This window comes from Rhizophagus irregularis, chromosome 1, assembly GCF_026210795.1.
Source record: "Rhizophagus irregularis chromosome 1, complete sequence".
Lineage (NCBI taxonomy): Eukaryota > Fungi > Glomeromycota > Glomeromycetes > Glomerales > Glomeraceae > Rhizophagus > Rhizophagus irregularis.
This window is the reverse complement of record NC_089429.1, coordinates 1,762,168-1,788,802: the sequence shown is the minus strand read 5'-3', so window position 1 is coordinate 1,788,802 and position 26,635 is coordinate 1,762,168. Positions and strand designations below refer to the sequence as shown.

Sequence of the window (26,635 nt, the reverse complement as noted above, 5' to 3'; positions counted from 1 at the left end):
ATATTGGTTTTTTTTAATTAAAAATGTCAGACTTGATGTTTTTGTGATTAAAAATCAAAAAAAATATTGATTTTTTAATTAAAAACGTCAGACTTGGCATTTTGTAATTAAAAATCAAAAAAATATTGTTTTTTTTAATTAAAAATGTCAGACTTGACGTTTTTGTAATTAAAAAATCAAAAAAAATGATTTTTTTGATTAAAAATGTCAGACTTGATGTTTTTGTAATTAAAAAATCAAAAAAAATGATTTTTTTGATTAAAAACGTTAGACTTGACATTATTGTAATTAAAAAATCAAAAAAAAATGATTTTTTTGATAAAAACGTCAGACTTGACATTTTTGTTATTAAAAAATCAAAAAAAATGATTTTTTTAATTAAAAAACGTCAGACTTGACATTTTTGTGATTAAAAAATAAAAATCAAAAAAATATTGGTTTTTTTTAATTAAAAACGTCAGACTTGGCGTTTTTGTTATTAAAAAATCAAAAAAAATGATTTTTTTAATTAAAAACGTCAGACTTTGACATTTTTGTGATTAAAAATCAAAAAAATATTGGTTTTTTTAATTAAAAACGTCAGACTTGGCATTTTGTAATTAAAAATCAAAAAAATATTGTTTTTTTTAATTAAAAATGTCAGACTTGACGTTTTTGTAATTAAAAAATCAAAAAAAATGATTTTTTTGATTAAAAATGTCAGACTTGATGTTTTTGTAATTAAAAAATCAAAAAAAATGATTTTTTTGATTAAAAATGTCAGACTTGATGTTTTTGTAATTAAAAAATCAAAAAAAATGATTTTTTTGATTAAAAACGTTAGACTTGACATTATTGTAATTAAAAAATCAAAAAAAAATGATTTTTTTGATTAAAAACGTCAGACTTGACATTTTTGTTATTAAAAAATCAAAAAAATGATTTTTTCAATTAAAAAACGTCAGACTTGACATTTTTGTGATTAAAAATAAAAATCAAAAAAATATTGGTTTTTTTTAATTAAAAATGTCAGACTTGACGTTTTTGTTATTAAAAAATCAAAAAAAAATGATTTTTTTAATTAAAAACGTCAGACTTTGACATTTTTGTGATTAAAAATCAAAAAAATATTGGTTTTTTTAATTAAAAACGTCAGTCTTGACATTTTTTGTTAAAAAAATCAAAAATGAAGAAAAAACGTTTTTGTGTTATTTTTTTTATAATTTTATATGGAAAAATGCCAAAACGTTTTTTTCTTAATAGTAATGCAAAAAAAAAGTTTTTGGCATTTTTTTTAATAATATTATATGAAAAAACACTGAAACATTTTTTTTACAATTTTTTTATTTTTTTGCAATATTTTATGAAATTTTAATGATCAACAAAAAAATGAAATTATGTAAATATTGAATGATGCAACAATTTAACAGGGACTTTTAGTGGCACAGGAAGAGTTTTTGCGAAAAGTTGGCATTAGAAGTTTTTTTCATTGTCATTGTCATTGACATTGACATTGACATTGACATTGACATTGACATTGTCACTGACATTGACATTGTCACTGACATTGACATTGTCATTGACATTTACATAAAGTTATATAAGATTAATCTGAGAGTTTTTTACCAAAAAGGAAATTTTTTTATAAAAAGGGAAATGATTTTCAATTTCGAGGCAATTCAGCAGGTGTTTTAATAACAAATTGAGAAATGATTTCCATAGAAAATCTCGTGACAAAATTTATAATAAATTTAAAATAAATGATCAACAAAAATGATCAACAAAATCGTTACTAGTTTTATAAAAAACGCCCAATAATATCTTTTTATTGTTTTAAAATTTTAAAACATAACACTCCTCTTTTTCACTATGACATGTTCAAAAATATTTTCAGGAAATCTACCTGAATTAACATATGAAATTGTACAATACTTTCGAAATGACTTTTCGACATTACATTCATGTATTTTAGTTAATAGATTATGGTGTCGTTTGGCAATTCCATTATTGTGGGAGGACCCGTTCTCAAAGGAATATCCTAAAAATTATCATTTTATTAATATTTGCTTACACAAATTAAATGATGGTGATAAAATAAAATTAAATGAATATCGATTTTTTACTGGTTCATCGTTTCTTTCAAATACATTATTTAATTATCCTAGTTTTATTAAATGTTTATCTATACCTAAAGTTTATAATTCTATTGAATCCTGGGCTATTAAAAATTTTTTATGTGATGTAACTGATGTTATATTGCGAAATTTTATTTTCTCATTATTAGTCAAAATATTTATTGAAAATGAAGTTAATTTACATACTTTTGAACTCGAAATCTCTAATCTTATAATTCAGTGTTATGATGATTACTTTAATACAGCCCTTCAGTTAATCCTACAAAATCCAAAATTCATTTGTAATGTTAAAAATTTAAGTATTCGTTTAAGTTATCAAAAAGATAGCTATTTATCATCATTTATAAAATATTTTTACTCTAATTGCACTTCAATTTCATCAGTTTATGTTCATTCTTTATCATATAATTACATTGAAAAAGATTGTCTATTCAAATTGATTAATTCACAACAAAATCTCAGAAAAATTTATTCTTTTAATAGTAATTTAAATTTAAATGTTACTAATTATTCAAATACCTTAAAAACAATTACATTTCATTGTATTCAATTAAATAGTTTGAAAGTTAATTTTGAACAACTAAATGTTTTGGAATCTATTCATATTCTTTATTGTAGTTCTTTAGATTCTACTTTTTTTCAACAAATTATTAATCTGACTAAACCGTTTAAGTTAAAATCTTTATTTATAGATGAACGTTCTAAATTACAAATTGAATCATTAAAGTTATTATTACAAAAGTCGGGTAATTACTTAGAAAATATTACAATTAAGTTATATAATAGTGAATATATGCTACAATTATATAAACTATTGGAAATTTATTGTGACAAGATCAAATTTTTAGATATATTATTTAAAAATGATAAATATATTTATTTGGCACTTGATTTAATTAAGAATGTTCAACAAAATCTTAATTACCTTTCTATTTATTTAATCCGACCTAATCGTAAACTTGAATCAATTATGTTAGAAAATTTAGAACAAATTCTTCCTCGTAGGTTAGAATATTTAAAATTGGAACATAATTTTAGTGCAAAAGGTTCGAAAGTATTATTTAAAAAATTACAAAATATTTTTATTAAGAAATTATTAATCGGAAATCCAGCAAATTCGTATGATACTTTTGAAAGTGAAGATATTTTACTTCATATTAAGAAATACATTATGAAAGAAAAAAGGATCGAATATTTAGCTATGAAAGATCTTTACAAAAGACGTGAAAAGAGAGATTTGTTTGATTATAAGAATGTAGTGAAAGAATTTAAATTTTATGGTATTCACGTTAAAGATTATGATGATTTATGTATTGGTGACGGTGAAAATATAAAAACGGATTATATTGGTTATGAATTCTTATGATTTGTAAATAAATATATTTTATTAATCATGATAATAAAAAATGAGTAAATGAAAGATTTGAAATAACGCAATGTAAATTGTAAAAAAGATTTTTTACTATTATTACTGTATAAATACTAAGTATTACTTAATAAACAAAGAGTAGTGAACTTAATATTCCTTGTAAATGTTGATTATCAAACCATAATTTGTCAAAGTTTTAAATAAAGAATTTAGTCAGTTTAAATTATATGTAAAGATTATAACAAATTAACAATAAGTAAAGTTTGCGTATTTTGAACTAAAAAAATTATAACTCTTACCTTTTTTAGATAATTTTGATAATACCAGTCAAAATTTTATTTCCTATTATAGTAAAAAATTTTTTTCATCACCTGACCCTATATATATTTTTCTGGGTCCTTTAAAAGGCAACGTTAAAAATTGACCTTAAATAAAATTCAAAGTACTTCTAAATCCTTAGAATTTATTTATTAATATATTCATACGAACTATATGACAAACTATTTATATATTTATATAGTACTGATATATCAATACGAGGATTGATATAAAAATAATAACTAGCAAATATGCATAGTGATAACCATCGCCGCGGCCAGTATACTTTCGAGCCTAATAATAGCTTTGTTGTATTACATAAGAAACATCACTTCACTAAAATGTACCGTAACCATATATGGTATCGGGACATTTCGCCGAAAGCCATTTCGCCGAAAAATAATCTCTGGCCTGAGTTATTTATAATTCTACATAATGTTGTAATGTTGGCCCTATTTTTGGGCGAAACGTCCTTTCGGCGAAATGTACCGTAACCCTAAATATATAGAATATATTAATTTGCATTCCTAATTGCATAAAATTTATTAATATTGCGCTGTAGAATAAAAATACTAAATCATGTTGAAATTTTTATTCTATACATATGAGAAATACAGTTTTAGTATATCTCTTCTATTAGCGTTTGCTTCTTATTTATAATTCATCATGCCAAAGGACACTTCAATCACATTGCGTGTGATTAAGACCGGACATAATATTTAATTATTTTATGGATTTCAAACCTTTTAGTTTAACATAAATTATTTGCTTAAACAAGACAAAACATACTTCGTAAAACATTAACTGGAACATTTTTTTTTACGATAGGGTAAAAGACATAGATATGAAGTAAAATATTATGTCTAATCAATACATTTGGCGATAACAGACAAGTCTATTAGTGCGATTAATCAAAACAACTTCGTATTATAACTATTATAACTATAAATATATACTGACAAAGTAAATGATTTAATTAATAGTATTGATAAGTATTTTTCTTACTAACGCTAGATAAAGTTTTGAAATTGACACTTGTATTCTTATAACGTTTGTTTATGTGTTAAAGTTTTCATTTGTAATCTTTTATTCGTCAAATTTTCTTTCCATATTTCCTAAAGAACATTGTTAATTTTCTATCACAAATTGTTGTATAATCGGATATTTTTTGATAAAATTATATTGTCATGTTCAAGAAATTTTTTATTCCTACTTTTCTTTTTAATCTTAATTTTTAATCATACCGATTTTCTTTTTTTTTATTTTACTTGCGTACGTAAATATTGTGCATCTTTTGATATTTTATATTATAAACTAACATGATGTCATCTTTCATTAACTTCTAACCTTTTAATATTACTTTATTTATTTATTTATTTAGTACAATGAGGAAGATAGAAAAAGATAAAATTGAAATAAAACTCTATTAAATTATCTTTCGAAAGCTATAACTATTATCGAGCCTCCTAATCATATTATTATACATTTCTATAGCTGAATTGTTTTTCCTTTGCTTATGATTAGAATCTCCTACAAGGTGAAAAAAATGGTAGAAAATCATAATCCTAAATGTACTAAGTTAGAGAAATGACTATGGCTCTCCTAATGTTATTTAATTAGAAGCCGTAAATATAGTTGAGGATGTTCTAGTTATGCGATGATGTAATCTGACGTTTGTGAGATGAAGTTCTTTGTTAAGCTTGCATGTGATTTGCACAACTTGACTTTAACTGGAATCTTCTTTTTTTTAAAAAAACTTATTGAGAAATGAAATGATTGACTAATAATTTCCTATTATATAAAAATCACTTGAAATTCGTGCATAACAACGGATCAACAACATGCATAGAAATTTCCAACTTTCTAAATAGAATTCGAGACTTCTTTTAAGAAAGAATTGATAAATTATAAATAAACGTTGTTTTTTTAATTTTAATGATCATTTCTTAAAATTCTTGAGAATACTTTAGATACAACAATATGAACACAGATAATAATTCATTTGACCCTACGCCAGGATTAAAATCTAGTCCCGTACCTGTATTGTTTATTCCTTTTAAGGATAATGAAGATAAATGTAATTATTGTGCAAATAAATACTCCATGACACTTAAATTTGAACAAAAATATTGCAAAAATTGTTTATATTGGCATATTCAATATACAAAAAATACAACCAATAATACATACTTAGATGTAAATATAAGTACAAATAATTCTCAGTGCACTGAACATAAAGCAATTAGAAACAATTTTTATACAAGAAACATTCAAGAATGGTGTGAATATTGCTCTGAGATTTTATATTTTAGACAAGTAATCCCAAATAATTTATCAACCAACGAATTCTTTTTTTCAGAGAGTTATGTTCATTATATTAGTAAAGGCTTTGAATTATATGATAAGCGGTCTGGTTGTTATCAAATTTCTCCTGGATGGGTAGAATCAACTTTGAATAAAGAGCCTATTTCTATTCTACATTTACCATGGTGGGATAATTATACACAATGTGTAGTTTGCACACGAAAACTAAAATATGTAAACCAAGTATCAGAATCTTACTATTGTCAAAAGTGGTGTTCATGTTGCTTTACAATTTATACTGGATGTAGGTATTGTTTGACAACAAATATTATTTTTGGAATTACAGATCAGTCTCAATGTAAGAAATGTAAAAGAGTATCATTTATTAATATTGATACTACAAATATAATTAGTGGAAATTATATTATAGATGAATTCCTTGCTTCTACAAGAATTGACAGCAATAATCAACGTTTAATTGCTAATTATGTGAATAATGATACAAATTTAAATCCGTTAAATGTATATTTGTTTATTAGAAACTTATTTAGTACAGAAAAACAAATAATAGAGTGGATTCCATATTCTCAAATTAAAAATTTTAAAAAAATAGCAGAAGGAGGATTTAGTATTATTTATAAAGCAATTTGGTCAGACGGTACACATGATCTTGATGTTGCTGTAAAAGAAATATCTAATTCACAAAATATCAGCAAATACGTCAAATACGTTTTAAATGAGGTAATATTAACATATTTGCAACTTATTTTTTTTTAATATTAATTGACTTATTTATATTTTGGTAGTTAAAATCACTTTATTATCTTTACGATTTCAACAATAACATTATTGGTTGTTATGGTATTTCACAAAATCCACTAACAAAAGAGTATATGCTGATAATGGAATATGCAAAAAGTGGATGTTTATGGGATTACTTACAAAAATATTTTGCAAATATTACATGGCAACAGAAAATAACGACTTTAACGGATATTTCGTCTGGGTATTTATATTTTTAGTACATTAACTTATTATTTAACACTTGAGTTTTATTAATTACTAATTTTTTTTAGACTTCAAGTTATTCACAGAAATAATTTTGTACATCGAGATATTCATGGTGGAAATATATTATTTTCAAATTTACGGAAATATGGATTAGCTAATGGATTAAAATGTTGGAAAATTGGAGACTTCGGATTATCACAATCTGCAAACAGTACTTTATCTAATAATGGAATATATGGAGTGATCCCCTATATCGCGCCGGAAGTATTTAAATGTTTTAAATTTTCAAAAGAATCCGATATATATAGTTTGGGTATGATTATGTGGGAGCTTACGACAGGTTATAAACCTTTCGCTAATGTTGAACATAACGTTAATCTTATTTATGAAATTATTGATGGAAAACGACCTGAAATTACAAATGATACACCCGAATGGTATGCTAATTTAATGAAAAAATGCTGGGATTCTAATCCTTTAAAAAGACCAGATATTCGCGAAGTTTGTTGTACTGTTACCAAATGGTATCAACTAACTAGTGAATGGGTTTATTCTGGAATCCCTTTTAATGATCCTGTAGATTCAGCTGATTCAATTGAAACTATAAATCAAGCTGAAAAGATGAGATTAGAATTAATACGATCAAAGAAACTTGGACCCGAGTCTATTGAGAAATCTCATCCCAAAACAGTCTTTACAAGTAGAGCTTTAAGTTCACTTATTTCCAAATCTTTAACTCTAGATTTTTCGTCAAGAAATTTATTTAATTTGAAACAAGGTATATTAATTTAATTTAATCTGTTCCATTAAATTTATTAATTTAAATTTCTTTTATAATTCTTTAGAATATATTACAAAAGAATATGAATTTGATATAAATAATATCCAAAGGTAATTATAATAACTAAAAAAATTATTAATGACATTGTTGAAAATAAAAAAATATTTATTTTTATGTAGTTTGTCTACAAACAATATAAGTTCCGTTCAAAATTCCTTTAATTCTCAGCGTCAAAATGCTTATTTTAGTAAACCATTGAGTAAATTGGTAACAATTATAACTACAAATTCTTCAAGAAAGCGTAATATTGAAGAATTAAATTTCAAAACTCAGAACAGTAGTAAGTGAAATTTTTTTATGCTCGTACAATAATAATGTTTATAGTAATATAACATATTAATTTAAATTTATTTCTGAATAAATAGGAAAACATACTAAAACCGACAATTCAGATTGAGAGTTTTAATATAGCAAACTTTTCATACTGTACGTGTTTATTAATATCCCATCTACATTATAGAATATTCGTCAGTTATATATTTGTGGAAGTAACTTACAAATTATTGCCGTCAAAAGTTAGGGTCGAAACGTTTAAACTTGATTTCCGTTGATCAAATGATATTTAAGTGTACCTATATTCACTAATTAAATATATAGAATATGATTATATTGTTTATTATGTATTTCTGCCATAAAACCTGTATAAATTGTATAAATAAATATAATATTAAAATTAATTAATTGCTTAAATGAGTTTTTAACTATGTCATTATCACTAGGATTTTTAAAACTTCAGGTAAAATATTTACATCTCAATTGTAAAGTACTAGTTGAAACTTTGGGCAAGGTCACAGGACTTTAAGCGAAACTTGTCTTAAAAATTTAGAATATCAAATAGAAATAATGTATTCACCGCACCCTGCGTTACAAATTTATATATATTTTTATGTTTATCATTTGCCATTTTAAGGAGGGGTGCGGTAAATAAATTCACTCTATCAAATATAATACGAAAAATATTGAAAAGTACAACATAACCAAATTATATTAATTAATTATTTTAATCAATCACATGGTAATTTGGCTATGAAACTTCAGATGAAGCCACAAAACTTTAAATTATTTGAATCATGAATATTTGTTTTCCAAATTCTGGGCAAAGCCATAAATATCATGAAACTATTAACTAAATAAATATATATTGCTTAGTATTAATGTGAAGCAACACAAAAATTTTTAAGCCAAATTTTTAATTATTTGTCAATCATATGATAATTTGGGCTTTGAAATTTGTTTAAAGCCACAAAACTTTGGTGAGATTATTGTTGAATATGTGATATATCATTAAACATATTTATTTCAATTTATCAATAAAAAATAAGATTATATGAATAAAATCAAATTTCAAGCATTTATTTATTTGATAAGATTAAAAAAAAATAATCATCTGCTAATATATTATAATATATTATATGGCTTGTTTCGGATACAAAGCCTTCTCTGATATTGATGATCATAGTTGCACAGATTGTGAAATTTAATTTTTTTATTTAAACCAATACCAAAGAAACAGATTTTAGACTCATAACTGATAAAAAAATTTTATACATTTATATAAATATTTCCTTTTAATTCCTTTAGTTGTATAAAGGAAATATTTTTATACATATTTTAAACAATTATAATAGATTAAATATTTAAATATGTAAATTTCACTATTAAATACATAATATTATTACATTGCAATATAAATTAATGGTCTTTTACTTGTCAGAACGTCAAAATACCTTATTATAATCTAATATAATTTTATAAATTCATTACATTCTTCAAAATTCATATTTAAATGAACACACTGATGCATAATAATCATAAGCTTTGTTAAAACTTTTTTTATGTGTTTTTAATAATATAAACCAACTATATTATATTATTATTATTACCAAATTCAATTCTTACTGATCTTGGTGAAGAAATACAAATAAAAAGGGCCAATCTTGCTGAATCTTTTAATAAGCAACTTAAGAAGGATTTTGTAGACAATTTACACAATAAAGAATCACGTGAATTTTAGACCATTGAACTGAATAATCCTCCTATGAAAATAAGAGCTAATGTTGTTATAAGAAATATAAGAAGACATTCAGAATCTCAAAAGTCTCAAAAAGTAAAAAAGTTGCACTATGTCCATACTTTATAATTAAGTTAGCAACGAGATCTCCATCAACCTGAAAAATGGATCCATAATATCACCATTACTATAATGTATATATTATAATCTTTTACTACACTAGCTACTGGATTAGCAGATCAAAGAAAGTTTGTGAAGTTCTTTTAGAATCAATAGGATCAAACTAATTGAAGTTAATTACAGTAAATCTCAAATGAAAGAATTGAAGTATGGTAAAATGACATTAATAAGGTGGCCGGAATTGAGTCTAATTAAATCATCTATACTCATACTTGCGCCAACAGGTATTGCAGCATTTAACAATCATCCTTTTTGGCTACTCTTTCAGAATATTAGCAAAGCTATAGTTTGTATTAGCTCTTATATAGTATATTACAATTGAGATCAGCTCTTATATGTTAATAAATTAGATTGTATTATTTAGAGGGCTATTAATATTAGCATTTCTTAGTGTACATTCATTTCCTATTATGGTGGGCATCTTTCTAAAACAATATTCTAAACTTAAAGAATTATATCACAGCCTTATTTATTGTTCTATACACATGGATGCCAGATAATAGGAATTCAATGTCACTAACTCTGCCCAATCCAAAATTGAAAACAAATTAGATCACTTAACTGATCATATTAACACTTTTCTGGATTCACTTAACTCTCACAAAACCCTATCTGGAGACACACCTTTTTAAACTCAAAAATGTCATCTTTGGAGGAATTTCTGACACTCACCTATCTTAAACAAATGAAATTTCTTTCCTCTTTCATACAAGATTATCCATTTGCCTAAAAATATAGGATAAGGATTCTCTTACATTTATAATATTTATAACATATATTATATTTTATAGAATATAACTTTAATAGCCTCATTTTCTGATTTTACACCATCTTTAATAAAAGTAGGCAATTTTACAATAATTTAAAGTGCGCCAGAAAAATAGCGTAAAATTTCTAGGTACTTTCCGGGACTGGGTAAACATCTTCATAAATGAGATGACAAATCGTTTAGAATATAAAAATTATAAATGATAACATAATATATTCACATATTATAATAACAAATTGGAAACATGTTTTTGGCATCCAACAATTCATAAATATTCATCATGAATATAACCATTTAAGAAAGGTAATCAAAGATTAAGCAAACAACATTATCAAAGGTGAAGTAAATGACAATTCAGTTTTACAAGTTATGAGAGATTTGCTACAAAATTCAGAATAAAATGGATATAATAGGATTTAAAAATAAGATGAAAACATAAAAGCAACCTATATTCCAAAATGAGAATGGCTAAAATATAATATATTGCTTTTATAAATTGACATAAAAACACGATGGAATTCATACATCTTATTTAATAATATAAGCTAAGGGAACATATCTGATTAAATGAATTAGTATGTCCAGAAATCATAAAGTTTAACTCAACTGTCTCATAGTAGCCAGCCATTACTAGGCATTGGTAAACCCAAATATAGTTAAAAACTACGGAATGAGAACAATCAATATATATAGAAAATGCGTACATCTCATACTTTATTGCTATAAAGTATATTGAATGGATTAGTTAAAAGAATATAAGCTTTCTTAGTATTTTAAATACCTTTGATTGTATTGTATATATTATATAAAAAAAGTTGATAAGAAAAGCAGAAGGAAAAAGTATGAATCAGTAGTCACTGATAAAAACCCATTTCTTCTTAATATTTTAATCCATGAGTGGGTGTAAAAATATAAGATATTATTAAATATATAATAAAAACTGTTGAAATATCTTATGAACCTGATAAGAGAGCTGAGAGATTGTTTAAACGTGCAGATTTTACGCGCAATGGAGATTGGTGATACTAGCTATAATAATCATGTTGTATTTGGTGTGCTTGGGCAATTATTCAAGATAAAGATGTTGCTTAATAGAAAGTTAATTAAGGCAATATCAAACTATTGCCCAAAATTAATAAAGTTAACTATGGATGTTGACCATAAAAACTTGGAAGAAATGACCAATATTTTTTCAAGTTGCACACAATTAGAGAAATTATTTCTTACAACAAAATGTTAATATATTATTCAATGGGAATGATGGGTTAGTGGAAATATATATGCAAAGTAGAGATAAAAGAAAAGGAGATTTATAGATATAAAGAAAATAGAGAAAAAATACTTAATTAATATATTTATGGAAATCTAATGCCAGAAATTTCATTATAATGAAGACATGAAATGAATAATAATTTTTATATAAAGAAAACTTTAATAGATAAACTGCATATAAACATTTAATATAAATTGAATTTCTAATATTATAGGCTAAACAATATAAGAACAATTCAGCTTATAATAAGTATGATATGATGATATTTTCAATGATTTAAGATAAAAATAGTGGTGCTCAATCTATTTAGGACATATAATAGAAGATAATGAGAACATGTCTATAAAAAATATAGATTATTATATTAAATACAAAGACCAAAGAAAAAAATAAAGTAATTCAACTATGAAATCTTATACTTGCATAGTTTAAGGATCAATTACCTTCCAAAATGACTATATTAGTAATACCATTAGAATACTCTGAAATTTTGCTACCAAATGTTGTAATTTTAGTCAAAAATCCAAATTATAAATAAATGTAAAAATACATTATTATGATAATATAGGATTTTAAATAGTAATTATTTGAACAAATATTTACAAGATGTTAGTATAATGATTATTGTTTGCTTTATTCCAAATAACATGACTATTTTTACAACTAGCTATAATGTTATTATCTCAGAGATGAATTATTTTGCCCATTAAGCAGGAGTATACTCAATAGTAAAGAACTTAATGATAAATTTAATGATACCCTGGTATAATGAATTATGTAATTTATCAAATTTTACTTGTTATTATTAATTTATTTTTAAAAGATTTCAGTTAATAACATACTATACCCATCATTTAGCAATGTTTATTTGAAATACATACATCAATTCACAATAAAGGAATTGAGTATTTAGAAATTTACATTAAGAGTAGGACATACTATGTCATCAATGAATTTAATCACATTATGAATATACTTACTAGGCATAAAAAAATCATAGCTGCATAACTTACATATATCAATAACAAAGTCCATTCAAGAAACTTCTAATTTTACCACTTATTAATAATGATGAAAATTTACTGAATAGTGGGCAATACCATAAAAAATTATGGAAATAATTAAGTTAGAATATAAAAAGCTAATATAAAGAATATGAAATAGAATAAAAAATATATAAGTTTACCAAAATCTATTTTTGCTAGACTTGTTATTACAGTTTTATCATACATGATTGACTAGCACAATAATTGATTTGCAGAATAAATATAATAACTCCTATCATGACACAATTGTCATCTAAAAGTATAGTATGGATGAGTTGATCACTTTCTTACATAAAAAAAAACTTAGGACTAAATGAGAACAAATTCTCTAAAAGTACTATAAAATAATGGATTATTCTCTAATTCACCTAATTTAAAAATTTTAAATTTTTCCATACAAAAAAAAATTTTTTTTTACTTGAAAAAAAAAATGACATTTTATTTAATAGCTTTCTGAGTATTAAAAGTCAGAACCTTCACTCACTTTCAATTTTTTTGAATAATAATACAAATATTGGCATATTCATAAATAAGAAATGATAAGACATTTTTTATAATAATTCAAATTTAAAAAATTTATTGCAATATGTTTCATCTGTTAATTTAATTTTGGTTTTAATAAAATTTAGTGTAATTCCTAAATTAGTGGAACTTGCATGAATAGGGAAAATTCAAAAAACAAATATCATTCATATAAGATCAAAGAGGTTACTTTAGGCCACGCAAACTAATATTTTCGGTTCACGTAACATTAAAATTTAAAATTGACCCAGGGACCCGGGTTTTATTTTTTATTAATAAAAAATTTTTATTATAAGTCACGTGACTTACTAGTTTATAATTAGATGAATTTCGAAGATAATCGTTCCAGTTTGTTTCTAAAAATGCCTATCATACATGTACGAATAAGTTACAACTCTGTAACTTTTAAAGATTGGGAAGGTTTACCAGTTGAAAAAGAGACAAAAATGAAGGATTTTTTTAATGATATATCAATTTCATGTTTGTCATCTAATTTCTGGGAAGCAGATTTTAAAGTACTATTATTTTATTTATTTTATTACTAGAAGAGTGGTACACCAAAACTATTACAAATAAAAGAAAGACAACATTTACATGATCTACTACTAATATACGTGTATAGAATTTTGGACGTTAATCCCTACGGGACCTCACCCTTCGAACTATCTATTCAAAAAGCTAGGACTACGCTAACCTTTCAAATGGGAAAAAAGAAAAACAAAAAGTGAAACCCGCCCATCCGAAAGGTAAAGAGACCTATAAAATTAAATGTAAATAAAATTTGTCCTAACTAAAATTGTATGAAGGGTTTATATATTGTAATAAAATAAGTTTCGATCATATGTAATTGAGTCTATAATATCTAAATATAAAGAATTTATCCACAGAAGATTATGTCGAAAATTTATTTTAAAGTACTATTCATAATAATTAAGATTTAACCAATAAAATCACTTGAAATCACGTGAAAAAAAATTTTTACATATAAAAATTTTTTGGTCAAATTTTGAAAAAGTGACCCGGCCGGGTGAAGTGAACTGAAAATATTAGTTTGCGTGGCCTTACAATCATATTATTATCAGCATATGTCTTTAATTAGAGAAGTTTGAGCTGTATTAAATCAAGAAAAGAATCTTTGTGGAAACTTGCTAATGATTTAATAATAAATTTGATTTACCAAATCCTTAACTTTCAATAAAAACAAAAAGACTAGCATGATAGAAAAATATGCCAATAAATAAATTATTCTATTGGAAACAAAAGTTTTATACTATAAAGAAAACAATTATGGACTGGAAAATGAAAAGGACCAACTATATTCAGGTGATTATAAAACATGTAGTGTATGCTTAACGTTGTATGTATTGTATGCTTATGTATTTTTGATTGTGTCCATACATGTATGGATATTAAAATGAACGTTTGCTATGTATGGCATACTTATTTTCGCCATACATAAAGATTAGGATTTACAAAAAAAAAAATTTATTTTTCATTATAAATAAAATAAATATTTCTTAATGTATTGCTAGAGATAATGCAAATATTTACAATATTTATAGATGATGACTCATAAGGAATTAAATTTCATTTTCAGATATAGTTTCATCATCAGATATAGTCTCAATATCTGAAAGAATAATAGAATTTACTTTAGACATAATAATAAATATTTTAAATGAAAAGAAAGAAATTGTAGTAATAAAAACGCGATAGAAATATTTATTTTAAATTTTTTTAAATGAAAAGTAATAAACATGGTAGAAATATTTATTTTTAAATAAAAAGAAAAAAAAGATTATAATAATACACGTTGAATTGTTTTAGCCAGTACACAATCATAACGAAAAATGTGAAATAGTTATATTTGGTAATAAAATACATGAAATTACCACATTTATCATACAATACATGCATAATTGAAAAAGACCATACATTACATACATTAAAAAGTTTTAATAATACAATACATACAAAGCTAACCATACAATACATGTTTGCTATATACCCACTATATTCATCAAGTTGAATAAAAAGAAGCATACAAACTATGTACTATATTTCCTTCTCATTAATACTGATGCCATAATTTTTTGAAGGATTTTTTGTTTGATAGTAAAGTTCTTTTGCAGCTAATTTTTCTCTTTCACAATTGATTTCATTTATTGGTAAATAACTTTACTTTATGCATTCCATGACTCTTTTTTGATCTTTCTCAAAGATATATTCATTTTGACAGTGATGATAAGCATGTTCATTATTGTTTGGCTCACATAATTAATTTAGCAGCACAACAAGTTCTTGCTACTCTCAAAGCTACAGAAAATGAGAACTTTACACCATGAGGACAGATACTCTGCATTCTTCTGGAAAAGCTCTTCCTCCAATTGTATCTGCTATTGTATTTGTTTTTATTTTTAAAGTCCCATACTGTAGCACACCAAACTCAGTCAGAGTCAAAATTTCTTGTCAAAGGTTATGATTTTCTTCTTGAATATTCGGAAATTGTCTCTTGAAGAAAGTATTTTTAGACTATTATAACACGAATTGCTTTATTGGAAAAATGAAAGAAAAGCTACAACACCCAGTTAGTCAAACACTAAATGAATAAAGCCAAAGTCCAATAAAGTTTTGCAGAGCAAGATATTATATGGAAGTAAGGAGAAAAAGGAAAGGAAAATTGAGTCCTTATATAATGAAAAGCATGACACAAGAACACACTGAGAACAGATAAAACAAAATCATAAAAAGACATTACATGAAAAACACAAAATCAGACAAAATCAAAATATCATGATGTGTGAAGATATTTCTGGAAAGTTTGAAAAAAGGGAAAAAGGTATTTTTAGAATAAAAAAAAATATCTCAAAATAATAATATATGAAAAATTAATTTAAGCATCTAAAAATAGCAAAGTTATATGGTAAAATATGATGAATAATACAAAAATAATATCAAAAATAAACAAATCTAATCAGCTAAATGATTAACTATAATCAGCAAAATGAAAAAGTATAATGAGAAGATATGGACAAGTTGATGAAAAATTTTAACTTTCAAAAACAAAATAGACTTTTCAGAAATTTTAAATGTTCAACAAAATAAGCCAGAAGAGGTTAATTTTTTTCTGCCACCATACTTAGAAGAAACACAATTTCAAAAATTATAACAAAGTCAATATATCACAAAGAAACACAATTGGCCATGATTAACTCTTTATCTAGGACAACTCTTATTAGATTAACTGCCAACTCCAAACAAATTACTCAGATACAAACATAAGATGACACTGCACTATGCAACAATTGCAGAAAAAACTTTTAATATTTTTAATATTTTTGAAGGATGAAGAAATTGGATGTTGTGAATTTGAATGAATTTGGAATCCTTCAAGAAGCCCAAGCCCAAGAACATAACCAACTTTGGGCTATCACGCAAAAAGAATCTTGGAACGCCCAAATGGTGTCCAAATTATTAGGAAAATTACTCATCAACTACAAATTAGAAGACTTAGAAATGAATATTTATTTTAATAACATCTATAAGGTCTTCTTTTTCAACATCTGCTGACCAAAGTAACAAAAAATTAAAACCAGACAAAAATGAAAAAGTTTCTTTTTTGTATGGAGATACTTCACAAAACTTGAAAATAAAAAAAAGTTCAATGTAAAATAAGGTAGATATTTTTATTATATATTAATATACAATACTTTATATTAAATAATTTTATTTTATAAAATTTGTTTCATTATTAGAAATGAAATAACATCAAATTATTATTTATTTTTATTTATAATTTACAATTACAATATTATTTAGTCTTTATATATTATGTATTAAAAATTGAAAATGATTTTTTTTGAAATGTAAAATAAGAATGTATTTGATTAAATAGATAAAAGAAATATATCATAAATGTTGTGGTTGGGTTTATATTTTGGCCAAAATTAAATATAATTCTAGAAAAAATTAAGTATAATGTGGGCTAAGTCCATTCATTTATAATTAATTAATTGGTTAAGACTTTGGTTAAACAGTTAAGATTTTTCATGATGGTTCGTCTATTCATGATAATCAACATTTGACATGTCTTATTCTCATAAAAAAACAAGCAACCTAAACCCAAATTTCCAAGGTTTGTTGAACAATATTTTTTTAGAGTAATAATGCTATAACTTAAATTGAATATATTTAATACTACATATGTACAAATGTAAAGTCAAATTTATAAAAAAAAATAACTTTATTAATTATTACAATGAACAAAATTTAATACTAATTTAATATTGCTTCAAAAAATTTATATAATTACAAATTTGAATAAATAAATTATCATAATGTTGAACTTTAATATCATATAATTCAAATTCTTTAATTTCATCTATTGAAGTAATTAAATTTTTTTCTTCTCCAGATAAATTTCCTAAAATAGCTAAATATCTAACTCTTTTCTTTTTCATAATATATTCCTTTATATAAGGTAAAATTTCTTTACTTTCTTTTTGATCTGCATCATTAATTAATAATTTTCTAATAAAAGTATTTTGAGAACTTTCTAAAAATACTTTCAAATCAATTGGATTAATTTTAAGAGATAAATTTAAGTATTCTAATTTATGGGGAAGAATTTGACCTAAATTTAATAATACAATTGAACTAAGTAAAGCATCATCACATAAATGATGATTAGAATAATTAAGAATATCAATAGAAAGATAATTTAAATTCTGTTCAATATTTTCAATTAAACCAAATACTAAAAAAATATTTTGATGATCAAGTCCCATCAAATCAAGAAAACTAATATTTGCACAATATTTTATAAGTAATTCAAGTAATTGACTTTTTTCTTCATTATATGTAACTGAATTAAGTACAAAATTTTCCAAATAATTACCAGATTTTTCCAACAATAATTTTAAAGAATTGATTTCTAATGAGTTATTATTCATAAATAAAGATTTTAATTTAAAAGGTTTAGTAATATTAATAATTTGTTTGATAAAATAATATAAAGTACTACAATATAAAATATGAATTGATTCTAAAACATTTAACTGTTCAATTGCTTCACCTAAATCAATCATGTTTATAAAACTGACACGACAAAAAACAATTATTCTTAAAGTATTTGAATGATTATGACTTTTTAATGATAAGAATGAATAATATGATGAACTAAGATGCTCTTGATTATAATTTTTTTTAGATTTTGTTGTGAATTGATTAATTGAGAAATCTGTTTATCAATTAATACATTATTACTAAATTCAAAATGAAATGAAGAAATTAATTTGCAATTAGAATATAGAAGATTTAGAAAAGAATCGAAATTTGCTTCAAATATTTCCATTATTGAATGATAATATAAGATTTTAAATTTTCTAATATTATGTAAGAAATTTGGATTTTGTAAAATTAATTCATAAGTAGTATTAAAATTACTATTACAAGGATTTGTTTTAATTTCAACTTCAAAGGTATGCAAATTTACATTATTTTCATTTTCAATAAATGTTTTGAATAATGACTTAAAAATAGATTGTATAGCAAGATTTTTTCCAGTTATTAAAGTTCTAGTTGCCATCCATTTTTCAACTGAAAAACTGATTTTATCTATATTTAAGCATTTAATAAAACGAGGATAATTAAATAATGTATTTGAAGAAAATAAATCATAAATAATTCCATATTCATTTAATTTTCTTTTATCAACATCATTTAAATTATACAAATAAAATTTAATAAAATTACAATTTCTGGTAGGAATAGAAATGGATCTTCCCACAACAGTGGAATTGCTAAACGACACCACAATCTATTAACCAAAATACATGAATGCAATGTTTTATAATCATGGTGAAAATAATATATTATTTCGCTTATTAATTCAGGCAAATCTCCTGAAAATAGTTTTGAACATGCCATATTGTAGAATGAAAGAAAAGGGTAAAAAGGATACTTCAAAGTCTCAACAAAATATTGAAAATCATTATATACCTACGTAACTCTATTTGTCGCACAAAAAAAAAATATATGGTAAATTTTAATTTCGGAACGATAATCCGTTTATCACAAATTTAATATTGTATCATAACAAAAAAATATGGATGAAAGGATCGACGATTGACGTCTAAAAAGCCTAAAATGGAATAGGCTGTTTTTTTTAACGCTTTGATAATTCCGGTTTAAAAAAAATTTATTCGTTATTATTGTTGATTTTTAAAAATAAATTATACGATTCTGTTAATTAAAGTTTTACAAACAGTAAAACTTATAAAAATTCATTTTTGTCACAATTTTCATTTTTGACCGATTTAAAACAATAAAAAGATATTATTGGGCGTTTTTTATAAAACTAGTAACGATTTTGTTGATCATTTGTTGATCATTTATTTTAAATTTATTATAAATTTTGTCACGAGATTTTCTATGGAAATCATTTCTCAATTTGTTATTAAAACACCTGCTGAATTGCCTCGAAATTGAAAATCATTTCCCTTTTTATAAAAAAATTTCCTTTTTGGTAAAAAACTCTCAGATTAATCTTATATAACTTTATGTAAATGACAATGACAATGACAATGAAAAAAACTTCTAATGCCAACTTTTCGCAAAAACTCTTCCTGTGCCACTAAAAGTCCCTGTTAAATTGTTGCATCATTCAATATTTGCATAATTTCATTTTTTTGTTGATCATTAAAATTTCATAAAATATTGCAAAAAAATAAAAAAATTGTAACAAAAACGTTTCAGCGTTTTTTCATATAATATTATTAAAAAAAATGCCAAAAACTTTTTTTTTTGCATTACTATTAAGAAAAAAACGTTTTGGCATTTTTCCATATAAAATTATAAAAAAAATAACGCAAAAACGTTTTTTCTTTATTTTTTATTTTTTTAACAAAAAATGTCAAGACTGACGTTTTTAATTAAAAAAACCAATATTTTTTTGATTTTTAATCACAAAAATGTCAAAGTCTGACGTTTTTAATTAAAAAAATCATTTTTTTTTGATTTTTTAATAACAAAAACGTCAAGTCTGACGTTTTTAATTAAAAAAAAACCAATATTTTTTTGATTTTTATTTTTTAATCACAAAAATGTCAAGTCTGACGTTTTTTAATTAAAAAAATCATTTTTTTGATTTTTTAATAACAAAAACGTCAAGTCTGACGTTTTTAATCAAAAAAATCATTTTTTTTGATTTTTTAATTACAATAACGTCAAGTCTAACGTTTTTAATCAAAAAAATCATTTTTTTTGATTTTTTAATTACAAAAACATCAAGTCTGACATTTTTAATCAAAAAAATCATTTTTTTTGATTTTTTAATTACAAAAACGTCAAGTCTGACGTTTTTAATTAAAAAAACCAATATTTTTTTGATTTTTAATTACAAAATGCCAAGTCTGACGTTTTTAATTAAAAAATCAATATTTTTTTTGATTTTTAATCACAAAAACATCAAGTCTGACATTTTTAATTAAAAAAAACCAATATTTTTTTGATTTTTAATCACAAAAACATCAAGTCTGACGTTTTTAATTAAAAAATCATTTTTTTTGATTTTTTAATTACAAAAACGTCAAGTCTGACGTTTTTAACTAAAAAAATCAATTTTTTTGATTTTTAATTACAAAATTGTCAAATCTAACATAAAAAATGATTTTTTGAATCATAAAAATGTCAAATCTGACGTTTTTAATTAAAAAATCATTTTTTTTATTTTTAATCACAAAAATGTCATGTCTGACGTTTTTAACTAAAAAAATCATTTTTTTTTGATTTTTTAATTACAAAAACATCAAGTCTGACGTTTTTTAACTAAAAAAGTCATTTTTTTGATTTTTTAATTACAAAAACATCAAGTCTGACGTTTTTTAACTAAAAAAGTCATTTTTTTGATTTTTTAATTACAAAAACGTCAAGCCTGACGTTTTTGATTAAAAAAATCATTTTTTTTTATTTTTAATCACAAAAATGTCATGTCTGACGCTTTTTAACTGAAAAAGTCATTTTTTTTTATTTTTTAATTACAAAAACGTCAAGTCTGACGTTTTTTAACTAAAAAAGTCATTTTTTTTTGATTTTTTAATTACAAAAACGTCGATCCTGACATTTTTTAACTAAAAAAGTCATTTTTTTGATTTTTTAATTACCAAAACGTCAAGCCTGACATTTTTTAACTAAAAAAGTCATTTTTTTGATTTTTTAATTACAAAAACGTCAAGCCTGACGTTTTTCAACTAAAAAAGTCATTTTTTTGATTTTTTATTTACAAAAACGTCAAGCCTGACGTTTTTCAACTAAAAAAGTCATTTTTTTGATTTTTTAATTACAAAAACGTCAAGCCTGACGTTTTTCAACTAAAAAAGTCATTTTTTTGATTTTTTAATTACAAAAACGTCAAGTCTGACATTTTTTTTTATTTTTAATCACAAAAATGTCATGTCTGACGTTTTTAACTAAAAAAAACATTTTTTTGATTTTTTAATTACAAAAACGTCGAGTCTGACATTTTTAATTAATAAAATCATTTTTTTTTTGATTTTTTAATTACAAAAACGCCAAGTCTTACATTTTTAACCAAAAAAATCAATTTTTTTGATTTTTAATCAAATCTAACGTAAAAAATGATTTTTTAATCATGAAAACGTCAAGTCTGACGTTTTTAATAAAAAAATCAATTTTTTTTATATTTAATTATAAAAATGTTTGATGACCCGACCCAAAATTTTCGAGTCAATCTGACAGTATAATGATTATAACTCACTAATAATTACCAAGTTACTCTAGTTAATATGATAATAATTTTATTCGTAATTATAAGGTACAGTATTTCACGTCATCCTGAATCGACGATTTAAGGTAAACCTTTTCAGAATTTCTGACTTTAAATAAACTTTAGAAAGGTATAATACAAGTAAATTTTTTTTATTAAAAACTGACTTAAGAAGTCAAACATAGGCTACGAATTCTCTAAGGTAAATTCTCTTCGTTGCTATCTTTAAATAAATATTAACTTGCGAAACTTTGAAGAAAGTTAATAGTACAATTATTGAAGAAATTTATATCAAAAAAATCATTTATTTAAATAAATTTTTTATTAATGACGCTATTTTTATTATAAGCATACTTTTTCTTTTAAATCAACATGTTTTGATATTAAAAAAAGGAGAGGTTAGACAAAAAAATCCATAAATATTAAATTTTATGTCTAAAATCATTTATTGAATATGTCTTGTTAACGAATCCTGTACATAAGATGTATACTTGCATTATTTTTGAATGTATTCAATCAAACTCATAGTTTGTGAGAAATTGTAAAATTTTCGCCCGTTTTTAATTAAATTCGTGTTCACGTGATTTTATTAAATAATTTCCTCATAACAATTATATACCTCTGGAATTTAATATCGTGTATGATACAATTGATACATGTCTATTAATTATTTTAGTTATAAGGAAAAAAGGAGATAGATGTTTGAAAATTACCACACTTTATATATTTATGGGGGATTTCATAAACGATAACCGCAGAAGCGCAGATGAGCTTTCAACATTTTACTAATAATTTAATATGTGCTGCCAGTATGTGCTATTATGAAAAGATCTATCCATGCATAAAAATTTTTTCCTTTTTTTTCTACTAATATTTTCTATATACAATTAAGAATGTTCTCTAAAATACTAGTCGCAACTATAAAGGTTTAATTTGTCCAAAGTAGGTATAGAAGTGCTTATTTTGACAAGAAATTCTATCATACATGATTCTGTAGAAAGCTGATTCTCGATCCACTCGTTAGTTAATATTAAAGTGAAAAATACTAAATAATAACTAAATCTTATACGTCCGGTCGTAGGTTACTGAAGACCTGGTATTTTTGAGAATTTTGTGCTTTGCTTTTAGATAGTTGGGTAGTTTGTTTCTTTTGATAACTAAATGAAAATAAAATCATAAAATATATGCTGATAAAGTTACGTTTAATAATTGAACAAGTGAATCTCATATCAATTAAATACAATTATGGGAGAGGCCTCTATGATCATGTATAACATTAGTGTTCTATCTAAAAAGTAAAAATATTTTTATAATGTTCTTAATTTTTCTTTGCGACAATAATAGGACAATTTGCAAAAAGAAATTAAAGAAATTATCGATATTGTAAAAGATAATAATGATATTTATTAATTGCATTTTTAATTTTAAATTTTTAGCCTTTATTAATAAATCATACAAATCGATAATCATATCTGATATATATCGGAGAACTATAAAAAATTTCAGGTATAATTAGATAAATGATATTTGCATGTTTAGTATGTAAATATGTATTATACTGATGCTTTAATAAGAAGAATCTACTACTACCACACCAAATTAAATGGCTAAATCTCATATTAATAGACAAGTTTAAATAATCATAATCTATAATTATATACCTGACTGAAAATTATTTAATAACTACTATTACTAAATATGAAATTTTATCCTTTGATAATTTAATAGACTTATTTACTCATAATCCCAGAAACCATAACAATATTCATGTCCAATAACTCCTTCTGTCTCATTACTTTTAACAAATCTACGCCAATTACTGTTATGATCATATAAATGTAAAGTTTTCCTGTCCCCCCAATTACTAAAAAATGAATTAATTGATTCAATAGTAAAGCATTCCCTATTAATATGAATCTTGTATAAACTTACTGGAGCCAATTTAACCAATAAATCCAAAAAATTATCTTCTTTTTCTTGTACAATTACATCTAATGCCTCCAAGCGTTGACAATTGACTAACAAATTCTTTAAGTCATCCAGATTATTATTTAAGAATACAGTAACATATTTTATATTTGGACAGCAATTACATATCGCCTGATTATATTCTATTGAATGGTCATAATCAATTGCCCTGATTTTAATTTTCCAAAGTTTATTATCAGTATTTTGTATAATATTTTTAGCTATTAAGAGTGATACATGATGTAAGTCAAGTACTTGAAGGTTAAAATAAAATCCACTCATCAAATATTTCTCTAATGTTTGGCAATTAACGTAATTAAACTCAAAGGATTGTAAATTAACTAGTTTTGGAAAAAGAACGTATATGGGAGAAAAACTATCATTAAACTTACATAATCTTATATGTAATATTGAATGAATATGTTTTTCTAAAGCGTGAATAATCATTTCACACTCATATTTAATATTTAAGATTACATGTTTAATTTGTTTTTGCATCTTAATTAATTCTGCAAGTCCAGAATTGGCACATGTTAAATCTATATTAATTATTTCTATTAATCTGCATATTTGACCCAATCCATATAAATGAGATGCAGATTGTTTTGTTGTACAAATCAATTCTCGTAGGTTTGAAAAACAATTATTTGCTCCTGGAAAATCATGAATTGGATAATCTAATGAACATATATCTAAATGTTTAATAGATGTACATTCACTAATAAAAAGTTTAAGAAGTTCTTGATCCAATAATTCTGGCTTATGATGAAATCTATAACGAGTTTCTAATTTAAGATCAATAATATATTTGCAAAAACTAACATAATTAAATGAAAGTCTTTGACTTCGATCAAATATAATGACATTTTCATTTTCTAAGAACATTTTTGATTGTTCTGATAAGTGTAAAATGATAATATTTATTAATGATGACCATTTTTTACCATACACATTTTCAAAAGGATGACTCCACAAAATTGGAACTACAAGTTTAAACCAATATTTATTAACAAATAAACAAGAAAATAGTGAACCATTATTCAGTTCTTGAAAAATTTGATAAAGAATATCACTATTTAACTTTGACATTTTTCAAAAATTTTTTTTTTAAAAATTATTTTTTTAAGAGTAGAAAAGGAAAGTATTTATAGGATTTTCCTAATCATTTGTCATTTATACATAATCATTTCATTGATTGACATTGCATGTAATGTCGCAATTATGATGTAAATTTACGTCGATCATTTCTGTTCTGATCGAATTCATACATTATCTATGGCAAGCTGAGTTGGACGACATTTTACCTGTTCATGCTTGATATTCATCTGTCCGTGCTTGATATTTATCTGTACGTGCTTGATGGTTTTATCCGACCATGCTTGACATTTTTATCCATCCGTGCTTTACGTCTGTGCTTGATATTTTTGTCCGTCTGTGCTTGATGTTTTTTCCGTGTTTGATTTAATCCAACTATACTCGATAATTTTATCTTTGTCAAAAAATTAGTTTCTTTGTCAGCACAGATATTTTGTCGGCCACATGTTTTTAAGTTTAGCGTAGTTTTAAAAAATATTTTTTTTTTTTTTATAAACAAATTTTGTCGAGAATTTTTATTTTTAATATAGGCAAAGGCTTTGTTTGAAAGAATTTCTTTGTGAATTTTTTTAATAAGTAGATTTTTTTTATAAAAATTTCGTTAGAAAATTTTTTTCATTGATAGGGACATTTCTGAGTTTTTTTTTGATGGATAATTTCGTTAAAAACTTTTATTTGATAGAAATTTTATTGGAGAAATTTTTTTTTTAATGAGATTTTTTTTTGACATATACATAATTTGTTGGAACTATTTTTTTTACCAGGAGAGAATTTTTTTTTTTGATTGAGAATTGAGAATTTTTTTTTTTGTAAAAAATTATTTGAAGAATTTTTTTAATAGGGAAGGTTTTTTTTTGATAGATAATTTCGTTAGAAAATTTTTTTAACAAATGAGATTTTTTTTTTTTGATAGGGAATTTCGTTAAGAATTTTTTTTTAATAGGAGGGAGTTTTCCTTGATAAAGAATTCTTTTGGGAATTTTTTTTAATAGGTGAAAGTATTTTTTGACAGAGAATTTTATTAGAGAA

At 23.7% G+C, this 26,635-nt stretch overlaps 4 protein-coding genes across 4 annotated transcripts; 2 read left to right on the top strand and 2 right to left on the bottom strand.

Annotated features, from left to right (window-relative positions):
- Positions 1–1,848: 1,848 nt before the first annotated feature.
- OCT59_000334 (uncharacterized protein) lies at positions 1,849–3,480 on the top strand (the record flags this gene model as incomplete). The annotated part of the gene is made up of 1 exon (XM_025326852.1): positions 1,849–3,480. The coding sequence occupies one exon, from the start codon at positions 1,849–1,851 to the stop codon at positions 3,478–3,480; it is 1,632 nt and encodes a 543-aa protein (XP_025174014.1).
- Positions 3,481–5,781: 2,301 nt separating this feature from the next.
- Positions 5,782–8,354, top strand: OCT59_000333 (uncharacterized protein; the record flags this gene model as incomplete). The annotated part of the gene is made up of 6 exons (XM_025323566.2): positions 5,782–6,846; positions 6,912–7,111; positions 7,182–7,894; positions 7,962–8,007; positions 8,077–8,237; positions 8,323–8,354. 6 exons carry the CDS (start codon positions 5,782–5,784, stop codon positions 8,352–8,354), a joined length of 2,217 nt encoding a protein of 738 aa, XP_025174015.2.
- A 9,684-nt stretch (positions 8,355–18,038) lies between these two features.
- On the bottom strand, positions 18,039–19,723 carry OCT59_000332 (uncharacterized protein; the record flags this gene model as incomplete). The annotated part of the gene is made up of 1 exon (XM_066138759.1): positions 18,039–19,723. The coding sequence occupies exon 1, from the start codon at positions 18,843–18,845 to the stop codon at positions 18,039–18,041; it is 807 nt and encodes a 268-aa protein (XP_065988224.1). The 5' UTR covers positions 18,846–19,723.
- Positions 19,724–24,277: 4,554 nt separating this feature from the next.
- OCT59_000331 (uncharacterized protein) lies at positions 24,278–25,600 on the bottom strand (the record flags this gene model as incomplete). Its single annotated transcript, XM_025319355.2, has 1 exon — positions 24,278–25,600. One exon carries the CDS (start codon positions 25,598–25,600, stop codon positions 24,278–24,280), a length of 1,323 nt encoding a protein of 440 aa, XP_025174018.2.
- Positions 25,601–26,635: the final 1,035 nt, after the last annotated feature.